Here is a 24132-nt window from a genome sequence, read left to right on the forward strand (position 1 = left end):
TGCTGAGCTCTGCGCTCCCGAGTGGGGCAGCGGTCTAAGGCACTGCATCTCAGTGCAAGAGGTGTCACTACAGTTCCTGGTTCGAATCCAGGCTGTATCACATCCGGCTGTGATTGGCAGTCCCATAGGGCGGCACACAATATGCCCAGCGTCGTCCGGGTTTGTCCGGGGTAGGCCGTCATTGTAGATAAGAATTGTTCGTAACTGACTTAAGAACAAATATATATATATAAAGTGTTGGAAGTTGTGTGGCTCACCAGCATACCACTGAGAGTGAAGTCATGTATGAAGTCATGCTAGTATGGACATTGTAACGTAGTCGTTGCCTTCGGTGAACCCTGACCCCGTGTTTTCTCTGCTTTCAGGTAATCCCACCCCGAGGGAAGGCTTCATTTAAACTCGTCTTCCTCCCGACGGAGGAGGGCATCATAGAAAACTCATTATTTATAAACACATCGGCCCACGGGGTGCTCTCTTACCAGGTCAGTAGTTATACGAGCATATGATACTAACACTCCCCGGTCTGCTTCGCAAACGGCTCCCTATTTAATGCACTACTTTTCACCAGTGCACACATGACTCTGGTCAAAAGTAGTGCACTATAGACTAGGGTTCTATTTGGGACGTATGCCCTGACTCACAACCAGGGGTTTGTTTTAATATGTACTAAAAAAGAACATTGTGTGTCTGGTGGAAGGCATGTTGTTTTGCAACACAGGAAGTAACGGCTATGATGTGATATTTGGCACCCTTGACCCCTGACCTTTAAAGACCCATCAAAGCAGATGGGTGTTAAGAGTGATATAAGAGGGACTCCCGGGTGGCGCAGTGGTCTGAGGCCGGGCGTAGTGCGCGCTGACCAGGTCGCTAGGTGTACGGTGTTTCCTCCGACACATTGGTGTGGCTGGCTTCCCGGTTGGATGCGCGCTGTGTTAAGAAGCAGTGCGGCTTGGTTGGGTTGTGTTTCGGAGGACGCATGGCTTTCAACCTTCGTCTCTCCCGAGCCCGTACGGGAGTTGTAGCGATGAGACAAGATAGTAATTACTAGCGATTGGATACCACGAAATTTGGGAGAAAAAGGGGGTTAAAAAAAAAGAGTTAATTAGACATTAGTTCATGGTTCTTGGTAGGGAGATATATGCCTAAATATATACTGTTTACCAGTGAAAAGGCACAATTTAGTTCACCCAATCATTAAATGACTTATGTTTCCATTAAAGCTATGCTATGGGTATTGTGATATTAAGATGATCCACTCTCTAGGGTTGTAATACTTCATGGCCTCTATTAGCATAAGCAATATTAGCATGCTACCTTGGATTCATTCACATTCTTTGTTTTGTGATTTAATATTCTGTGGTCTAATCAGTCCCTTTACAATGGCCAAGTAAACAAAACTCCACTTTTTAATTGCTCTCTCTTCTGACACATTAAATATCTCTCAAGGTAAAATAAGTAATTTTAGTAATTTATATGAACAGTCCCTTTAACAGTGATGTCCTTTCACTCAGGTTTTGGGTTTGGGCGTCCACCGGGGCTCTTTAAAGGGGGTCTATAGGAAAGACAGCATCCTCATATTCCCCCACATCCAGAGCATCAAGCTGAGCCAAACTCAGGTACGTCCATTCCATTCAACTCAATACACTTTATTTATTTTCCAACAGGCAATTGTTCCTGGACAAGAAAGTCAACAGACAACACGTGGCAACAGGATAGATATGTTTACCACAACATGTACCATAACGTCACACACACATATCAATCAAATTTCAATAACATATATTTATAAAGCCCTTTTTACATCAGCCGATGTCACCAAGTGCTGTACAGAAACCCAGTCTAAAACCCCAAACAGCAAGCAATGCAGATGTAGAAGCACGGTGGCTAGGAAAAACTCCCTAGAAAGGCAGGATCCTAGGAAGAAACCTAGAGAGGAACCAGGCTCTGAGGGGTGGCCAGTCCTCTTCTGGCTGTGCCGGGTGGAGATTATAACAGTACATGGCTAAGATGTTCAAACGTTCATAGATGACCAGCAGGGTCAAATAATAATACTCAGTGGTTGTAGAGGGTGCAACAGGTCAGCACCTCAGGATTAAATGTCAGTTGGCTTTTCATAGCCGATCATTCAGAGTTAGAGACAGCCTGCGGGTATGGAACAGTTGAAACTGGAGCAGCAGCATGACCAAGTGGACTGGGGACAGCAAGGAGTCATCAGGTCAGGTAGTTCTGAGGCATGGTCCTAGGGCTCAGGTCCATCGAGAGAAGAGAGAAAAGAGAGAGAGAGAACACTTAAATTCGCACAGGACACCGGATAAGACAGGAGAAATACTCCAGATATAACAGACTAACCCTAACCCTCCGACACATAAACTATTGCAGCATAATTACTGGAGGCTGAGACAGGAGGGGTTGGGAGACACTGTGGCCCTGTCCAGCCAGGCAGGATATAACCCCACCCACTTTGCCAAAGCACAGCCCCCACACCACTAGAGGGATATCTTCAAACCACCAACTTAGTACCCCGAGACAAGGTGGAGTATAGCCTACGAAGATCATCCCACGGCACGAACCCGAGGGGGGTGCCAACCCGGACAGGAAGACGACATCAGTGACTCAACCCACTCAAGTGACGCACCCCTGCTAGGGACGGCATGGAAGAGCACCAGTAAGCCAGTGACTCAGCTCCCGTAATAGGGTTAGAGGCAGAGAATCCCAGTGGAGAGAGGGGAACCGGCCAGACAGAGACAGCAAGGGCAGTTCGTCGCACCAGTGCCTTTCCGTTCACCTTCACACCCCTGGGCCAGTCTACACTCAATCATAGGACCTACTGAAGAGATGAGTCTTCAATAAAGACTTAAAGGTCGAGACCGAGTCTTCGTCTCTAACATGGATAGGCAAAACATTCCATGAAAATGGAGCTCTATAGGAGAAAGCCCTGCCTCCATCTGTTTGCTTAGAAATTCTAGGGACAGTAAGGAGGCCTGCGTCTTGTGATCGTAGCGTACGTGTAGGTATGTACGGCACAACCAAATCGGAAAGATAGGTAGGAGCAAGCCCATGTAAACTTTGTAGGTTAGCAGTAAAACCTTGAAATCAGCCCTAGCCTTAACAGGAAGCCAGTGTAGAGAGGCTAGCACTGGAGTAATAGGATACATTTTTTTTGGTTCTATTCAAGATTCGAGCAGTCGTGCTTAGCACTAACTGAAGTTTATTTAGTGCTTTATCCGGGTAGCTCTAAAGTAGAGCATTGCAGTAGTCTAATCTAGAAGTGACAAAAGCGTGGATGAATTTTTCAGCATAATTTTTGGACAAAGTTTCAGATTTATGCAATGTTAAAAAGCTGTCCTTGATATGTCTTGATATGTTCGTCAAAAGAGAGATCATGGTCCAGAGTAACGCCAATGTCCTTCACAGTTTTACTAATTGTTTGATCCAACAGAAGATCTCTTTGTTTCTTGGGACCTAGAACAAGCATCTTTGTTTTGTCCGAGTTTAAAATTAAAACATTTGCCGCCATCCACTTCCTTATGTCTGAAACACAGACTACCAGGGAGGGCAATTTTGGGCCTTCACCATGTTTCATTGAAATGTACAACTGTGTATCATCCTCATAGCAGTGAAAGTTACAATATGTTTCTGAATGACATCACCAAGAGGTAAAATATATAGTGAAAACAATAGTGGTCCTAAAACAGAACCTTGAGGAACACCGAAATTTACAGTTGATTTGTCAGAGGACAAACCATCCACAGAGACGAACTGATATCTTTCCCACTGCTGAAGTGAAAGCCATCCTCTCTTGGGGAATGCGGCTTTTTAGTTAGCTTTGCAACAGTATCAAAAATACATTTGGGATTGTTCTTATTCTCCTCAATTAAGTTGGAAAAATAGGATGATTGCGCAGCAGTGTGGGCTCTTCGATACTGCACGATACTGTCTTTCCAAGCTAATCGGAAGACTTCCAGTTTGGTGTAGCGCCATTTCTGTTCCAATTTTCTGGAAGCTTGCTTCAGGGCTCGGGTATTTTCTGTATACCAGGGAGCTAGTTTCTTAGGGTTGCGACTGCATCTAGGGTATTACGCAAGGTTACATTTAGTTCCTCAGTTAGGTGGTTAACCGATTGTTGTACTCTGACGTCTTTGGGTAGGTAGAGGGAGTCTGGAAGGGCATCTACGAATCTTTGGGTTGCCCAAGAATTTATAGCACAGCTTTTGATGAGCCTCGGTTGGGGTCTGAGCAGATTTATTTGTTGTGATTGCAAACATAATAAAATGGTGGTCCGATAGTCCAGGATTATGAGGAAAAACATTAAGATCCACAATATTTATTCCATGTGACAAAACTAGGTCCAGAGTATGACTGTGGCAGTGAGTAGGCCCTGAGACATGTTGGACAAAACCCACTTAGTCGATGATGGCTCCGAAAGCCTTTTGGAGTGGGTCTGTGGACTTTTCCATGTCAATATTAAAGTCACCAAAAATTTGAATCTGCCATGACTACAAGGTCCGATAGGAATTCAGGGAACTCGGTGAGGAACGCTGTATACAGCCCAGGAGGCCTGTAAACAGTAGCTATAAAAAGTGATTGAGTAGGCTGCATAGATTTCATGACTAGAAACTCAAAAGACAAAAACGCAGTCATCTTTTTTTTTGTAAATTAAAATTTGGTATTGTAAATGTTAGCAACACCTCCGCCTTTGCGGGATGTGCGGGGGATATAGTCACTAGTGTAACCAGAAGGAGAGGCCTCATTTAACAGAGTAAATTCATCAGGCTTAAGCCATGTTTCAGTCAGGCCAATCACATCAAGATTATGATCAGTGATTAGTTCATTGACTATGACTGCCTTGAAGTGAGGGATCTAACATTAAAGTGGCTTGTGAAAGTATTCACCCCCCTTGGCATTTTTCCTATTTTGTTGCCTTACAATCTGGAGTTAAAATTGATTTTTGGGGGGTTTGTATCATTTGATTTACACAACATGCCTACCACTTTGAAGATGCAAAATATTTTTTATTGTGAAACAAACAAGAAGTAACACAAAAAAACAGAAAACTTGAGCGTGCATAACTATTCACCCCCCCAAGTCAATACTTTGTAAAGGCACCTTTTGCAGTAATTACAGCTTGGGGAATGTCTCTATAAGCGTTGCACATCTAGCCACTGGGATTTTTGCCCATTCTTAAAGGCAAAACTGCTCCAGCTCCTTCAAGTTGGATGGGTTCCGCTGGTGTACAGCAATCTTTAAGTCATACCACAGATTCTCAATTGGATTGAGGTCTGGTATTTGACTAGGCCATTCCAAGACATTTAAATGTTTCCCCTTAAACCACTTGAGTGTTGCTTTAGCAGTATGCTTAGGGTCATTGTCCTGCTGGAAGGTGAACCTCCGTCCCAGTCTCAAATCTCTGGAAGACTGAAACAGATTTCCCTCAAGAATTTCCCTGTATTTAGCCCCATCCATCATTCCTTAAATTCTGACCAGTTTCCCAGTCCCTGCCGATGAAAAACATCACCATAGCATGATGCCGCCGCCACCACCATGCTTCACTGTGGGGATGGTATTCTCGGGGTGATGAGAGGTGTTGGGTTTGCGCCAGACATAGTGTTTTCCTTGATGGGCAAAAAGCTCAATTTTAGTCTTATCTGACCAGAGTACTTTCTTCCATATGTTTGGGGAGTCTTCCACATGCCTTTTGGTGAACACCAAACGTGTTTGCTTATTTCTTTCTTTAAGCAATGGCTTTTTTCTGGCCACTCTTCCGTAAAGCCCAGCTCTGTGAAGTGTACGGCTTAAAGTTCCTATGGACAGATACTCCAATCTAGAGTTTCTTTTTTGCCTCTGATTAATGCTTTCCTTGCCTGGTCTGTGAGTTTTGGTGGGCGGCCCTCTCTTGGCAGGTTTGTTGTGGTGCCATATTCTTTCAATATTTTAATAATGGATTTAATGGTGGATGTTCAAAGTTTCAGATATTTTTTTATAACCCAACCCTGATCTGTACTTCTCCACAACTTTGTCCCTGACCTGTTTGGGGCGCTCCTTGGTCTTCATGGTGCCGCTTGCTTGGCGGTGCCCCTTGCTTAGTGGTGTTGCAGACATTTTTGCCTTTCAGAACAGGTGTATATATACTGAGATCATGTGAATCTTAGATTACACACACGTGGACTTTATTTAACTAATTATGTGACTTCTGAAGGTAATTGGTTGCACCAGATCTTCTTTAGGGGCTTCATAGCAAAGAAGGTGAATACATATGCATGCACCACTTTTCCGTTTTCTTTTTAGAATTTTTTTAACAAGTTATTTTTTAAATTTCACTTAACCAATTTGGACTATTTTGTGTATGTCCATTACATGTAATCCCATTACATGTAATTACATGTAATCCATTTAAATTACAGGTTGTAATGCAACAAAGTAGGAAAAACGCCAAGGGGGATGAATACTTTTGTAAGGCACTGTAAGTAGCACTATTTTGAGATGTGAGATATCACAATCTCTTTCAATAATGACAGGAATGGAGGAGGTCTTTATTCCAGTGAGATTGCTAAGGCAAACACCGCCATGTTTAGTTTTGCCCAACCTAGATCGAGGCACAGACACGGTCTCAATGGAGATAGCTGAGCTAACTACACTGACTGTGCTATGCTAGTGGCAGACTCCACTAAACTGGCAGGCTGGCTAACAGCCTGCTGCCGGGCCTGCACCCTATCTCATTGTGGAGCTAGAGGAGTTAGAGCCCTGTCTATGTTCATAGATAAGATAGACAGGGCTCTAACTCCTCTAGCTCCACAATGAGAGAGGGTGCATTCCAGGCTCACATCATACCTACAAACAAACACATTTACCACAACATACACCAAGTAGAAGATTTGCTAGCATGGCCTTCTGCCCTGCTCTGCAGTGTGCAGGCCTTGCTGTATTGTGTCTGACATCTGATAGCCATCAGCAGCTGACTTCCCCTATTTGCCAGTCCCGATACAGAGATAACCCAACACATAAAGACACACACACACACACACACGAAAAAACCAGAGGCATAAACACACATTTACATGAGAGGCGTACGTACGTACACGAGGTATATATACATTCATGCATGCACACACATGATCAATCACTTTCATATTTGTGTATACAGAATCACACACTTGTGCCTAAACAAACACACAAACACAAGGAGCATGCAAACAGTCACATCACACACGTACTCTCACCCACTTTTAAAAACATCAAGGGAAGGAGTGAAAGCTGCACGAGGCTTCTTCGGAGGAACGTTACCCTCGGCAACAGGAAGCAGGTGGCAGTTTCAAAATGTCAGCCTGGCTGTCTTTTTTTGCGGGGGGGGCAAGCAAGATGGTCGTTGTTATTTGACATTATGGTTTACTTATATACTCAACCACTTATTTTGAACACACTTCTTCTGTTACAACACTGAAGGCAGTATATGGCGTGCGGAAATGGCACCCTATTGCCTATATAGTGCACAACTTTTGACCAGTGCACTATATAGAAAATAGGGTTTTGGTGAAGAAGTGCACTATAAATGGAATTGGGTGCCATCTGGGACACAAGCATTGTTTCTTCACTGATCTGGATATACTGTTATGAGAGGTTTTGTTATTACTAGACAGGCGTTGTGAGAGTAAAGTCGTTCCTGTATGGTGTTTGTGGTTTGTGTTTCTGTAACATGGTCTGTTGAGCTGCTGAACACATCAACAGGTTTAAATATAGATCGAGCTTTAGCAGCCAGATTCAAATTTAGTTCCCTCTTCCCTTTATTTCTTTACTCTCTGTCACTTTATTTATTTATTTCTTCCTTTCTTTCTTTCTTTCTTTCTATGTCTCTCTCGCTCTATTTTTTTCCCTCTCTGACCAAGTCATTGGATGAGGTAACTGTTATTTCACTGTGTGTAGCTTTGAGCTCACCACCACTTTTGATATTAAATAATGCACTATGCACCAATCCAAATACACTGTCATGTATAAATACTGTTACCTAAGTCTAAGGTCTTGACTAGTGAATACTTGTGTTATAATAGTGTCAAAGAGATCTGCCATGTAGTCGGGATAACCTACAGGTCATAATAATAAATCAATTAATCCGTTTTGAATTTATAAATCCCTTTTTACATCAACAGTTGTCACAAAGAACAACCCAGTCCAGAACCACAAAGGCCTTAGGGTCCAATGACTGAGATGGCAATTATGCTGTTCATGTACAGTTGAAGTCAGAAGTTTACATACACTTAGGTTGGAGTCATTAAAACTCGTTTTTCAACCACTCCACACATTTCTTGTTGACAAACTATAGTTTTGGCAAGTCGGTTAGGACATCTACTTTGTGCATGACACAAGTAATTTTTCCAACAATTGTTTACAGACAGATTATTTCACTTTTAATTTACTGTATCACAATTCCAGTGGGTCAGAAGTTTACATACACTAAGTTGACTGTACCTTTAAACAGCATGGGAAATTCCAGAAAATGATGTCATGGCTTTAGAAGCTTCTGATAGGCTAATTCTCAGAAAATGAATTGTAGACCTTGCAAGTCTGGTTCATCCTTGGGAGCAATTTCCAAACGTCTGAAGGTACCACGTTCATCTGTACAAACAATAGTACGCAAGTACAAACACCATGGGACCACGCAGCCGTCATACCGCTCAGGAAGGAGACGCGTTCCTTCTCCTATAGATGAACGTACTTGCGAAAAGTGGAAATCAATCCCAGAACAACAGCAAAGGACCTTGTGAAGATGCTGGAAGAAACAGGGTCAAAAGTATCTATATCCACCGTAAAACGAGTCCTATATCGACATAACCTGAAAGGCCGCTCAGCAAGGAAGAAGCCACTGCTCCAAAACTGACATAAAAAAGCCAGACTACGGTTTGTAAGTGCACATGGGGACAAAGATCGTACTTTTTGGAGAAATGTCCTCTGGTCTGATGAAACAAAAATAGAACTGTTTGGCCGTAATGACCATCATTATGTTTGGAGGAAAAAGGGGGATGCTTGCAAGCCGAAGAACACCATCCCAACCGTGAAGCACGGGGGTGGCAGCATCATGTTGTGGGGGTGCTTTGCTGCAGGAGGGACTGGTTTACTTCACAAAATAGATGGCATCATGAGGGAGGAACATTATGTGGATATATTGAAGCAACATCTCAAGACATCAGTCAGGAAGTTAAAGCTTTGTCGCAAATGGATCTTCCAAATGGACAAGACCCCAAGCATACTTCCAAAGTTGTGGCAAAATGGCTTAAGGACAACAACGTCAAGGTATTGGAGTGGCCATCACAAAGCCCTGACCTCAATCCTATAGAAGATTTGTGGGCAGACCTGAAAAAGCATGTGCGAGCAAGGAGGCCTACAAACCTGACTCAGTTACACCAGCTCTGTCAGAAGGAATGGGCCAAAATTCACCAAACTTATTGTGGGAAGCTTGTGGAAGGCTACCTGAAACGTTTCACCCAAGTTAAACAATTTAATGGCAATGCTACAAAATACTAATTGAGTGTATGTAAACTTCTGACCCACTGGGAATGTGATGAAAGAAATAAAAGCTGAAATAAGTAATTCTCTCTACTATTATTCTGACATTTCACATTCTTAAAATAAAGTGGTGATCCTAACTGACCTAAAACAGGGAATTTTTACTAGGATTAAATGTCAGAAATTGTGAAAAACTGAGTTGAAATGTATTTGGCTGAGGTGTATGTAAACTTCCGACTTCAACTGTATGTTACCAATGTTTTGCTTAATATAACCTCACATAATTAGTTTAGTTTGTTAATTATGCTACACATGCCTGTATTTATTTATTCACTAGTCCTGTTAGACTTTCATCTAAAAGAGTGGTGGATGTAATTTTGATATTTAATCTGGATTAATTCAACTGTCTCTTTAATTTATTTAGTCTAATCAACATGACTTTTCAAGCTGTTTGTCTCATCAAAGAGCATTGGGATGAAGGCTGAGTTATCAACCTCTTGATTGTATATTTCTGCCATTGGATCTTTGTTCTCTGTTTTTGCTTTTACAGGACGATTCTTCCAACATCACTATCCTGGGGCTACTGCTGGAGTGCAGTTTACCCAAGAGCATATACAGCCAGCCGCAGGTACTGGGCATCTCATCACTTTTTAAAACCGCCCCCTTTTCACTATAATGTCGTCAATATGCAAATTGTATATAATTATTATTTTTAACAGACCAAAATATGCTTTACATTAGTTAAAAATGTACACGAGACAAAAATCTAAACAATGCCAAACTCAACAGATATGCATGTGTATGACCACTATATTTTCGAGACAAACTATTTGCGTTTTAAAGGGCAAAACGTTTAAATTGCAAAGTCCTTATTCCATGCTAACTAAGAATAGCTTTGCATTTTCATAGCACTTATGCCCGTTTACTATTTATTTTATTATTTTTTCCAACTATTGTCAACATGAGTGCTGAATACTCCTTAACTGTGTGTACTCACTGTCTTGTTGGCTTCACGATAATCACAAGGGTTATTCTCCTGTAGTCAGTTATAAGACCTATGTTACGTGAATTGTGGCTGTAAAGTTTACTGCAGAATCATTGCTCATGATGAAATTGTTTGAAAGATTGTGTACAGGACGTCTATTGAGTGAGCTGCAGTGTTGTGATATCTGACTGCAGTCTGGTTCCTCAAGAAGCCCCAAGGACAGTGAGACCACTTGCTAGGCACATAATTGCTTTCTCACGAGACTGTTAATTGGCCGGGAGCTTCCCTAAACACAGGTTGCGCAATTACCACCATGACGCAAGCCCCACCCACCACTCTATCTCCCAAACCTAACCCAACATTATGTTTGTTCATAATGACTTGTGAATAATACTAGTATGGTATAGCCTGGTCCCAGATCTGTTTGTGTAGTATAGCCAACTCCTATGTTCAGTGGGGATAAGTACTAATATGGCGTAATCGCTCCTTCTACACGCCTCTTCATTCTCTCTTTGCTCTATTCAACCAACCCCATCCCCCTTTCTCCCTCCTTGCTCCCTCTGCGTAACTGGTATGCCTTTCCTGCCGTATCCCCAGGGGTCGTGCTTCCAGAGCGTTGAGGACAACGCCGCCGGGGTGGAGCAGGGACTCAACCTCCAGATCAGGCTGTCGGAGCACACAGAACGTCCCGCTGACCTGGACAAGCTCAAGCCCTACGTCATCGAGCACATCCTGGTCCTGTTGGTTGCCCCAGCGACGGGCCGCTGCTCCGCCAACGGTGGGTGTTGGGGGCTAGGGGACTCGTTTTTGGGGGTGGAGGTGGGGTAAGGCATGAGAGCTATAGGAATAACTTTAAATATTTTAGGATGTTGGTAGATTTCAATAGAGAATGTTGGTGTTCTGCGGGTTTAGGGACCTCTGCACCCGCCTAAAGAAAAATCTGGGAGAAACACTGATTAGGATTTGGGAGTCTTACCACTTACCATTGAGCATATTTTTTGTATTTTATTTAACCTTTATTTAACTAGGCAAGTCAGTTAAGAACAAATTTGTATTTATAATGATGGCCTACACTGGCCAAACCCGGATGTTGCTGGGCCAATTGTTCGCCGCCCTATGGGACTCCCAATCATGGCCGGTTGTGATACAGCCTGGATTCGAACCATAGTGTCTATAGTGACTCCTCAAGCACTGAGATGCAGTGACACCTAGTCAGTTGTACAACTGAATGCATTCAACTGTTCAACTGTACAACTGAAATGTGTCTAATGCATTTAACCCAACCCCCCTGAATCAAAGTGGTGCGGGGGGCTGCCATAATCGACATCCACGTCTTTGGTGCCCAGGGAACAGTGGGTTAACTGCCTTACTCAGGCACAGAACGACTGATTTTTACCATGTCAGCTCGGGGATTTGATCCAGCAACCTTTCGGTTACTGGCCCAACGCTCTAACCACTAGGCTACCTGCCTTAGACCGCTACGCTTCTCGGGAGCCAAGCTAGTTGTAGAATCAAACATGTCCTTCCCCAAATTCTCATCTTAACCATTAAAGGGGAAACAGCAAAACTGATCTTCGATCAGCCCATAGGTGCAAGTTCATCCTGTATCCTCATCACCATCATACCCCATATTACATACACAGGGCCATTAGCACTCCCTTATCAAGACCAGACTATACTGTGTAGAATGGACTACATCTCCCTGCTCGAAGATCCCAATCACACCAGGCATGTAGCCTATAGATTGATGGTAGATTAACAAAAGTTTTGTCCCAAATGGCACCCTATTCCCTACATAGTCCACTTCTTTTTACCAGGACCCATAGGGCTCTGGTCAAAAGTAGTGCACTATGTAGGGAATTGGGTGCCATTTGGGATGCAGATTTGTTTACAGTTTGGACATGGGAGATTAGATGTTCTTTCCTGGTTCGTCTGTCCACTGACTCTACATCATAAACAACTAAGGGATGTTTTCCTGGCTTTCTCCATTTACATTTTAATCTAATAGTAGACTTACACTAGGGTCTGTTTCCCGGACCCAGATTAAGTGGCCCTATATGCACTATGGCTGTAAAGTCAACCTTTTCATGTGTGAAAGAAAACATGCATTATTTGACATTAAAATGCTTTTAGGAAATTAACATTAGATAGAACATTTTATTTCTGTGAAACAGTACTAAAACGGGGAACTTGGTGACCTCTAGTGAACGGTTGGTCATTCATTGGTTTGCCAATACAACGCAATCGATGGAGGTGAAGCGTGATCGGGAGCACAGGCACTTTTCATCCACAGTCTCACTTGCAGAGAAACCTGAGGTTGAAAGGAATTGCCAGAGCCAAAGAAATCAGCCCCGAAGTGTCAACTCAGCGCTTTCACCCACCAAACTGCTGCAATGCTGCTGTAGGCTAGAGCACTCAGTTTTTATGATCGCGGCATATTGTAAATGTAATCACCTCCTTTCACTTAATGCTACTGTGCAGGTCAAACCAAAGTAGCACCGCTTTCACCTAGTGAGTAACATTAGATATCATTTTAAGTTAATTGCCACAGTCATCTGACCTTATATGAGGAGTTATATCAGTCAATTTTTGTCTTGTGTACAACCGATGTGATTGGCATGCATGAATGGGATTGATGAGGCATTTACCTTCTACCTTGGAATGGGCATCATAGAGCATCAGCATTACACTCTTAGATTATGTGCATGGAGTATAGTCACAGTACCTAAAAGGATTAGCTCTCAATCATGTCAAGTAGCCCTGAAGATTGCTTTGTTATTGACCGTCTGTCTAAATGTGGATGCATCCATTTTGTGTGCTTAGTGACACCTACAGGCGACAGAGCGAAGTGAAATTTTCAGTGTTTTGTTGGGCAGCAATACAGTATTTATTCGACTCTATCATTAATGTTGATAACATGTCATTAACCTATTATGTCTTAATTGTATCCTACAGGAGAGTCAAAAATTGGAATTTGTATGTTGAATTCAGGAGGAAAGAAACTTTATGTGAAGGTAAGTTTCTGTGCAAACTCATGCAGAGTACTCAAATGGACTCTATTTCATATGTATTCTGTATTACCCATGCATGAGTTTATATTGTATCTAACAGCAGTTTTGTTCTTTTTTTTCTTAGGAAATGCAGTTGTTATCCAAAGTGGACAGCACTCTGGTGTTCAGCCCAACCCTGCTGAGAGCATCAGCGACAAACTTCACACAAGTGGCTACGCTAGCCTGCAGAGGTACATTTAAATGGCAAGGTAGAGAAATACTGGGTCTATTTGCGTCTTGTGGTGATAATGTGGATGTCTTAAAAGTAAAAGAACTTGCGAACTGTTCTTGATATATCATCATCAAATTATTCCCAAGCTCCTGCAACAACCAAACTCAGCTGTGTGAGATATTTTGCTAATGAGTTGATAGCATGTGTGGTATATGTATATTTAAGCAATAAGGCCCAAAGAGTTGTAGTACAGTGCCTTCAGAAAGTATTCATACCCCTTGACTTATTCTACATTTTGTTTTTACAGCCTGAATTTCAAATGGATTTGTGCTTTTTTCCCCCACCCATCCTATGCACATACATCATAATGACAAAGTGAAAACATGTTTCTAGACAACTTTGCAAAGTTGTTGAAAATGAAATACAGAAATATAATTTACGTAAGTATGCACACCCCTGAGTCAATACTTTGTAGAAACACCTTTCACAGTGATTACAGCTGTGAGTCTTTCTGGGTAAGTCTCTAAGAGGTTTCCACACCTGCCCATTGTTCTTTTCAAAATTCTAGACAACCATTTTCAGATCTTGCCATAGATTTTCAAGTAGATTTAAGTCAAAACTGTAACTCGGACACTAAGGAACATTCTCTGTCTTCTTGGTGAGCAACTCCATTGTAGATTTTGCCTTGTGTTTTAGGTTATTATCCTGCTGAAAGGTGAATTAATCTCCCATGGTTTGGTGGAAAGCAGACTGAACCAGGTTTTCCTCTAGGGTTTTGCCTGTGCTTAGCTCCCATTACATTTATTTTGTATCCTGAAAAACTCTCCAGTCTTTAGCGATTACAAGCATACCCATAACATGATGCAGCCAACACTATGCTTGAAAATCTGGAGAGTGGAACACAGTACTGTGTATTGGATTTGCCCCAAACATAACACTTTGTATTCAGGACAAAAAGTTGATTGCGTTGCCATATTTAGAGCCAAATATATTGAGCCACATATATTGATAAGTCACCTTGTCTGAGAGAGATTTACGTGGTTATGAAAAGATCTCACCAGGGTAAGCCTACATGAAACACAGCCCTTATTTTAAGTGTTTCTAAAATTCCCTATGGGAAATATGAATGGCGGAAGAAACGATTGGAACCATTTCCCTGTTTGACCGCTAGGTTTTATTGGTGTTATGACACCTCCACTGTGCCTGAGTGGTTTCCTTCCTCTCCGGCAATTGAGTTAGGAAGGACGCCTGAATCTTTGTAGTGACTGGGTGTACTGATACACCATCCAAAGTGTAATGAATAATTTAGCCATGATCAAAGGGATATTCAATGTCTGCTTAAAAAAAAAATATATGTTTTACCCTTTTACCAATAGGTTCTCTTCTTTGAGAGACATTGGAAAACATCCCTGGTCTTTGTGGTTGAATCTGTGTTTGAAATGTACTGCTCGACTGAGGGATAATTGTAGGTGGGGTGTACAGAGATGAGGTAGTCATTCAAAAATCATGTTAAACTATTATTGCACACAGATTGAGTCCATGCAACTTATGTGACTTGTTAAGCAAATATTTACTCCCGAACTTGATTAGGCATGCCATAACAAAGGGATTGAATACTTATTGAGTCAAGACAATATAATTTTTTATTAATGTGTAAAAATTGCAAAACACATAATTCCATTTTGATGTTATGGGATATTGTGTGTAGGCCAGTGTCAACAAATCTCCATTTAATCCATTTTAAATTGTGGCTGTAATACAACAAAATGTGGAAAAAGGGGTGTGTGTCACGATCGTCTTGCTGTGAGAGATTGGACCAAGGCGCAGCGTGTGCAAAATACATCTTCTTTATTATAAGAAGAGAGAAAACAAACAAGAAACGAACAACTATACACGAACTAACAAAATAACAAAACTGACGACCGTGAAGCTATAAATACAAATAGTGCTGACACAAACACTACACATAGACAATCTCCCACAATCACCTAAAGCCTATGGCTGCCTTAAATATGGCTCCCAATCAGAGACAATTAATGACATCTGTCTCTGATTGAGAACCAAACCAGGCAACCATAGACTTTCCTAGAACTCTCTCCTGAACACAACCCCATACACTATTCAACACCCCCTAAACAATACACACACCCTAAACTAGACAAAACACACAAACTTCCCATGTCACACCCTGACCTAACTAAAATAATAAAGAAAACAAAGAATACTAAGGCCAGGGCGTGACAGTGTGAATACTTTCTGAAGACTGTTTCTGAAGACTGTTGGGTTATGTGTCCTGTATATGGCCAAAATGCCATGGCGATAAGGGCTGTTCTTATGTACGACGCAACGTGGAGTGCCTGGACACAGCCCTTAGCCGTGGTATATTGGCCATGTACCACAAACCCCCGAGGTGCCTTACTGCTATTATAAACTGTTTACTAACATAATTAGAACCGTAAACAAGTTATTTTTGCGTCATTCAGGCAATCAGTATCCAAGACCAAAACTATTTGTGTGTGTGTATCTACAGTGCCTTCAGAAAGTATTCATACCCCTTGACTTATTCCACATTTTGTTGTTGCAGCCTAAATTCAAAATGGATTAAATGGATTTTTCCCTCACCCATCGACACAAAATTCCCCATAATGAGAAAGTGAAAACATGTTTTTAGAAATGTACAAAAAAAGAATACTGAAATATCAAATGTACATAAATGTTCACACAAATGTGCTATGGCACTCCAAATTGAGCTCAGGTGCATCCAATTTTATTTGATCATCCTTGAGATGTCACTACAACATGATTGGAGTCCACCTGTGGCCAATTCAATTGTTTGGAAATGATTTAGAAAGAAACGCACCTGTCTATATAAGATCGCACAGTTGACAGTAGCCTTGTATACCATATAGCTGGGTATTTGGAAATGGCCACAGGATGGTTTTTCAATACCGTTAACTAGTTCTTTCAAGTTTTTTTATTCATTTGAATATTTGTAGCTTCTTTTTATGTAAATACCTGCAGTCAACTTGTGCAATATGTTAGGAGATCGCATTTTCCATTTCACCTGTCACATAATCTTTTATTATGAAGCTTTCCGGTAGTCCTCAGTCACGTGGTGTTTGTTTACAAGCACACAATGACGAGAGACCGGTGCCTTGTGAGTCACTCACTATTGTGCAGCACGAGCCAGGTCATCTAGTTACAGTATGGAATTCACAACTAAATGTTTGCCAGCTAGATATCGTATATAAAATGTTCGCTATGCACTCATTAGCATTTAGTTAGCATTCTCTATGGGATTTTACATGTACTTGTTAGCATTGCTAACCTTTGGGTTTACAAATAGCACCCTTGTGTTCAGTGCCGGTATTACTGAATATCCAGGCATGGCACAAGGTTGGTATGACAATCTGGATATCACCCAAGCCTAGTTGACAGTGCATGCCAGAGCAGAAACTATACAATGAAGTCCAAGATCGTAGATCTCTGAGAGAATTGTCATCAGACCACAGAATCTTTTGCCTTCTTTTCAGTATTTCACGTAACTTTTTGCAAACTCGAGGCATGCTGTCATATGCCGTTTTCTCAGTAGTGGCTTCCGTCTGGCCACTCTTCCAGAAAGCCTAGATTAGTGAAGTGCTGTAAGGACTGTTGTCCTTCTGGCATATTCTCCCATCTCAGCTAAGGAACTCTGTAGTTCATTCGGTTCTTGGTCACCAAGGCCTTTCTTGCCCGGTTGCTCACACGGCCAGCTGTAGGCAGAGTCTGGATAGTTCCATATTTTTTCAGTTTCCCAATGATGGAGACCACACTCTAGAAATTATTTTCTGTCCTTCTCCAGATATACGCCTAATGACAAAAAGGGAGCTGTTTGGCCTGGATGAAAAGCGCTACGTCTGGAGAAAACCAGGCACAGCTCATCACTCGTCTAACACCATCCCGTCCGTGAATCATCGTGGTGGCAGCATCATGCTAAGGGGATGCTTTTCAGCAGCAGGGAATGGGAGACTAAGGATAGAGGGAACAATGAATGGAGCCAAATACAGGCAAATCCTGAATGAGAACCTGCTTCAGAGTGCAAATGACCTTGGACTGGGGCGAAGATTTACGTTCCAACAGGACAATGACCCCAAGCATACAGCTAAAGCAACGCTGGAATGGCTTCAGAACAAGAATGTGAAAGTCCTTCAGTGACACAGCCAAAGCCCAGACTTGAATCCCATTGAAAATCTGTGGAAAGACTTGAAGATTGCTGTTCACCTCCATTCCCCATCTTCAGAAAATCTGCAAGGAAGAATGGGAGAAAATCCCAGAATCCAGATATGTAAAGCTGATACAGGCATACCAAAGACTACTCAAAGCTGTAATCAAATAAAATTGTATTATTCACATGCGCCGATTACAACAGATGTAGACCTTACAGTGAAATGCTTACTTACGAGCCCTTAACCAACAATGCAGTTTTAAAAAATATGGATAAGAATAAGAAATAAAAGTAACAAGTAATTAAAGAGCAGCAGCAGTAAAATAACAATAGCAAGACTATATACAAGGAGGTACCGGTACAGAGTCGTCAATGTGCTGGGGCACCGGTTAGTTGAGGTAATATGTACATGTAGGTAGAGTTGTTATTAAAGTAACTATGCATAGATGATAACAACAGAGAGTAGCAGAGGTGTAAAGGGGGGGGCGGGGGCACCGGTTAGTTGAGGTAATATGTACATGTAGGTAGAGTTATTAAAGTAACTATGCATAGATGATAACAACAGAGAGTAGCAGAGGTGTAAAGGGGGGGGGGGGGGGGGGGGGGGTAAATGGTCTGGGTAGCCATTTGATTAGGTGTTCAGGAGTCTTATAGCTTGGGGGTAGAAGCTGTTTAGAAGCCTCTTGGACCTAGACTTGGTGCTCCGGTACCGCTTGCCGTGCGGTAGCAGAGAGAACACTCTATGACTAGGGTGGCTGGAGTCTTTGACAATTTCTAGGGCCTTCCTCTGACACCGCCTGGTATAAAGGTCCTGGATGGCAGGGCACTTGCCATACCAGGCAGTGATGCAACCGGTCAGGATGCTATCGATGGTGCATCTGATCTTGGTCCTGTATTGAAGCTTCGCCTGAATGATGGTTCGTCAGAGGGCATAGCGGGATTTCTTATAAGCTTCCGGGTTAGAATCCTGCTCCTTGAAAGCGCAAGCTCTAGTCTTTAGCTCAGTGCGGATGTTGCCTGTAATCCATGGCTTCTGGTTGGGGTATGTACGTACAGTCACTGTGGGGACGACGTCATCGATGCACTTATTGATGAAGCCAATGACTGATCTGGTGTACTCCTCAATGCCATCAGAAGAATCCCAGAACATGTTCCAGTCTGTGCTAGCAAAACAGTCCTGTAGCTTAGCATCTGCTTCATCTGACCACTTTTTTTATTGATCTTGTCACTGGTGCTTCTTGCTTAAATTTTTGCTTGTAAGAAGGAATCAGGAGGATATAATTATGGTCAGATTTGCCAAATGGAGTGCGAGGGAGAGCTTTGTATGCGTCTCTGTGTGTGGAGTAAAGGTGCTCCAGAGTATTTTTCCCTCTGGTTGCACACTTAACAAGCTGATAGAAATTTGGTCAAATGGATCTAAGTTTCCCTGTGTTAAAGTTCCCGGCTACTAAGAGCGGGCGTTTTCTTGTTTGCTTATGGCGGAATACAGCTCCTTCAATGCTGTCTTAGTGCCAGCCTCAGTCTGTGGTGGTATATAATCAGCTACGAAAAATACAGATGAAAACTCTCTAGGTAGATAGTGTGGTCTACAGCTTATCATGAGATACTCTACCTCAGGTGAGCAATAGCTCAAGACTTCCTTAGATATCGTGCACCAGCTGTTATTTACAAAGATACACAGTCCACCACCCCTTGTCTTATCAGATGCTGCTGTTCTATCCTGCCGGTACAGCGTATAACCAGTATGTTGATAGTGTTGTCGTTCAGCCACGACTCCGTGAAGCATAAGATTTTACAGTTTTAAATGTCCCGTTGGTAGTTTAATCTTCTGCGTAGGTCATCGATTTTATTCTCCAAAGATTGCACGTTTGCTAGCAGAATAGAAGGAAGTGGGGGTTTATTCAATCACCTACAAATTCTCAGAAGGCAGCCCGCCCTCTGGCCCTTTTTCTCTGCCTCCTCTTCACGTAAATCACGGCGATCTGGGCCTGTTCCCGAGAAAGCAGTATATAATTTGCGTCGGGCTCGTTAAAGGGAAAAAAAAGGATTCTGCCAGTCCGTGGTGAATAATCTCAGTCCTAATGTCCAGAAGTTATTTTCGGTCATAAAAGACGGTAGCGGCAACATTATGTACAAAATAAGTAAAAAATAAGTTACAAACAACGCAAATAATAGAACAAAAAACACAATCGGTTGGGAACACGTAGAATGTCAGCCTTTTTCTCCGGCTCCATTTTACATTTTAATTGCCGCCAACGGTGCGTATACGAAGTATTGACTCATGGGTGTGAATACTTATGTAAAAGAGATTTCTGTATTTCCTTTTCAATACATTTGCAAAGATCTCTATAAACAAAAACATATATTTAATACTTTTTGGCTGTAACACAATATGTAGTAAGTCAAGAGGTATGAATACTTTCTGAAGGCACATTATATATTTATGCCACTCTAGATATGTATTTAGCTGCTATCACTATGAAAAATACAACTGTCCTGTATTAGCTGGAACGTAACTGCTATCTACTGAGAGGAACCTCCTACTTTAAAATCCAATGTTATGACTGTGTTCAGCAGGGTCTCTGCCAGGTCAGGGTAGAAGATGCTCCAGTCATATTAGCCTACAGGTCCTGGGGAATCACACAGTGAACACTTTCCCTGGCTTCCACAGCACACACAGGTAAGACCATACAGATACTCTGCTCAAATGGAGCTTTCAATTGTATTTTCTGCCCTCAAGGTGTGTTAGACAACTTGTATGTTCTGTTTTTAGTTTGTATTTACAAAGTATCAAATCCAGATAACAAAAAAATCACTAGAAAATGTAGTGAATGTGTGTTATGTTATCAACACAATTTAAGAGACAGAGTGCCTCTCACTCCTATAGACCACATGTCAATGGTTGTCCCTCCCCTCGCTAGGGGGTTGGAGCTGTCTAGTCTCTTCCAAGTGAGACAGAGGCAGAAAGGGGCAGACCACGTGGACCTGTGGCTGACCAACACCCTCCACTTCCCCCTCACCGTCCAGGATGCCATCCTCTCCCCGGAGTCCCAGGGCTTACTCAAGGTAGTGGGGGGGTGGTCTTTTTTTGTAGTTGCGCTGAGCATCTCAGAAGATAGCTATATCATACAAATGTGGTTCCATGAATTCCGTTGAGATTTCTATGAAGTCGACCAGAAGGTCAACTCGATAGAAGTTCAGCCCGAAAGCTATGTGCAAAAGTAGTTTGCCTTTGTGTTTTTTTTATACAGACTGGTACAGGCACACAACTCAGCCTCTCAACATTTCACAGGCCGGGTTTCTCAGGTTGAAATCAGTCTCTAGTTAAAATATGAGAGAATGAGATCTGCGTAGTTACAGTTGAATGTCCTGCTATCGGTATGTCCGTGCTGACCGTCTGTCCCCCGTGCGTCAAGGTGGTCAACTTCAGCGGGGCGGTGTCAGTGCCCCAGGGTGGCTGCTGGCGGCTCCTCTCTCTGCAGCTCCTCAACAGGAGCCTGCCCCTAAACCTACTCTCCACCCTCTCTCTGACCACTGGTTTGTGTGTGGCCCTGAAACTACCCCTCCACTTTCACTCCACCCTGGACAAGGTAATACTACCAATGACGCCAGTCTGCATACACATAATGTACACTCCACCCTGGCCAAGGTAATACTCCAAATGACTGTGCATACACACTCCTCCATACTCTCGATAGACCAGCATTTCTTAAGAAAGGAGTGAACGTTTTTGCCCTAGCACTATATGCCTGATTCCATTAATCAAATGATTGATGATGAGTTCATTCGTGTAATCAGGTGGGTAGTGCTAGGCCAAAAACAAAGATGTGCACCACTTTGGGACTCCAGGACTAGGGCCTGTGTCCACAAAGAGTAGGATCTAGGATCAGTTTTGCCTTTTGGGTCATAATGAACAAGATTATATGGACAGATCCTAGATCAGCACTCATACTCTGAGATGCCTTGTGGATACAGGCCCCGGACTGAGAAACACTGCCATAGACAACTGTCTATTGCATACTACTACAGTCCCGAATAACCACACTTTACACTATTACTGTACTTTGTTCTGATCTATATACTAATGTTTAACATCTGCTCACTCACACCTTTGTTCTGATATACTACAGTACAGTGTGTGTGGTGTATATATATGTTTATACAGTGCATTCGGAAAGTATTCAGACCCCTTCACTTTTTCCAAATGTTGTTAAATTACAGCCTTATTCTAAAATTGAGATGTTTCTACAACTTGATTGGAATCCACCTGTGGTAAATTAAATTGATTGGACATGATTTGGATAGGCACACACCTGTCTATATAAGGTCCCACAGTTGAAAGTGCATGTCAAAGCAAAAACCTAGCCATGGGGTCGAAGGAATTGCCTGTAGAGCTCCGAGACAGGATTGTGTCGAGACACAGATCTGGGGAAGGGTACCAAAAGGTCCCCAAGAACACAGTGGCCTCCATCATTCTTAAATGGAAGAAGTTTGGAACCAACAAGACTCTTCCTAGAGCTGGCCGCCCGGCCAAACTGAGCAATCGGGGGCGAAGGGCCTTGGTCAGGGAGGTGACCAAGAACCCGATAGTCACTCTGACAGAGCTCCAGTTCCTCTGAAGATGGGAGAATCTTCCAGAAGGACAACCATCTCTGCAGTACTCTACCAATCAGGCCTTTATGGTAGAGTGGCCAGATTGAAGCCACTCCGCTTGGAGTTTGCAAAAAGACACCTAAATGATTCTCAGACCATGAGAATCAAGATTCTCTGGTCTGATGAAACCAAGATTGAACTCTTTGGCCTGAATGCCAAGCGTCACGTCTGAAGAAAACCTGGCACCATCCCTACGGTGAAGCATGGTGGTGGCAGCATCATGCTGTGGGTATGTTTTTCAGCGACAGGGACTGGGAGACTAGTCAGGATCGAGGGGAAGATGAACGGAACAAAGTACAGAGTTCCTTGATGAAAACCTGCTCCAGAGCGCTCAGGACCTAAGACTGGGGTGAAGGTTCACCTTCCAACAGGACAACGACCCTAAGCACACAGCCGAGACGACGCAGGATAATCTTCGGGACAAGTCTCTGAATGTCCTTGAGTGGCCCAGTCAGAGCCCGGTCTTGAACCCAATCGAACATCTTTGACCTGAAAATAGCTGTGCAGGGACGCTTCCCATCCAACCGGACAGAGCTTTAGAGGATCTGCAGAGAAGAATGGGAGTAACTCCCCAAATTCAGGTGTGACCAAGCTTGTAGCGTCATACCCAAGAAGATTCAAGGCTGTAATCGCTGCCTAAGGTGCTTCAACAAAGTACTGAGTAAAGGGTCTGAATACTTATGTAAATGTGATATTTCATTTTTAAAACAATTATACATTTGCAAAAATGTATAAAAACCTGTTTATGCTTTATTATTCAGTATTATGTGTAGTTTGAGGGGGAAAAAATTATTTAATCAATTTAAGAATAAGATTGTATCGTAACAAAATGTGGAAGAAGTCAAGCGGTCTGAATACTTTCCGAATACAGTGTGTGTGTGTGTGTGTGTGTGTGTGTCTTTATCTATCTGTCTTTATGTATCTATCGAGATACATAGATATACACTCTTCCCTTCCATTCACTTTCATTAGTATACTCTTCCTGCACATCCACTCCACTCTGTAGAGGGAATCTCTCTTTTCAAGCTGACAGTCAAACGGAATAATATTGATATGGCATTCGTCCAGCCAAAAATAACTGGGTGTGTGTTTGTGTGTTCCCTCTCCAGCAGGGTGATGTTGTGTTTGAAGCGGATAGGGAGTGTGGCCGACCATGTCCTCTCAGACTGTCAGAATCAGGTGAGACGTGTGCACTCGCTCGTGGCGTGCATGCATGAGTCATTGGTCTCTGCTGTGTTTGACTGATATGTGTGCGGGTGTGTGGTCCACTCAGGCTGTGTTGTATGGGTGTTTCCAGGTCGTGTCCAGTGGCAGCGCTCTCTCCTCCCAGACTCCTCCTCCTGGATGCTGGACAGCAGACTGGCCTCGGAGCTCTGCGCTCGCTGGCAAATCCGCAAAGACCAGCTGCCCTGCAGGTGAGACACACGGTTGTTCACTTCACTCCTTTACTCTATGTCTAGTCACTGCTACACATACACACACGTATGAGGGCGGGTGGGCCACACACACACACACACACACACACCATTTTTCACTTCACTCAGTCACTTATACATTATCTAGACACTCTAAC

The 24132-nt window shown here is 42.7% G+C and overlaps 1 protein-coding gene across 1 annotated transcript in view; it reads left to right on the top strand.

The window, feature by feature from the left end:
- LOC120034983 (transmembrane protein 131-like) overlaps positions 1-24132 on the top strand; it is a 244245-nt gene that overhangs the window by 63632 nt on the left and 156481 nt on the right. The window contains exons 6-16 of the mRNA XM_038981709.1: positions 366-482; positions 1512-1616; positions 10046-10123; positions 11078-11258; positions 13436-13494; positions 13616-13721; positions 20484-20586; positions 20828-20972; positions 21323-21496; positions 23669-23738; positions 23857-23974. Coding sequence (XP_038837637.1) covers positions 366-482; positions 1512-1616; positions 10046-10123; positions 11078-11258; positions 13436-13494; positions 13616-13721; positions 20484-20586; positions 20828-20972; positions 21323-21496; positions 23669-23738; positions 23857-23974 — 1256 coding nt within the window. The remainder of the gene's footprint in view (positions 1-365; positions 483-1511; positions 1617-10045; positions 10124-11077; positions 11259-13435; positions 13495-13615; positions 13722-20483; positions 20587-20827; positions 20973-21322; positions 21497-23668; positions 23739-23856; positions 23975-24132) is intronic.

Source organism: Salvelinus namaycush, chromosome 42, assembly GCF_016432855.1.
Source record: "Salvelinus namaycush isolate Seneca chromosome 42, SaNama_1.0, whole genome shotgun sequence".
Lineage (NCBI taxonomy): Eukaryota > Metazoa > Chordata > Actinopteri > Salmoniformes > Salmonidae > Salvelinus > Salvelinus namaycush.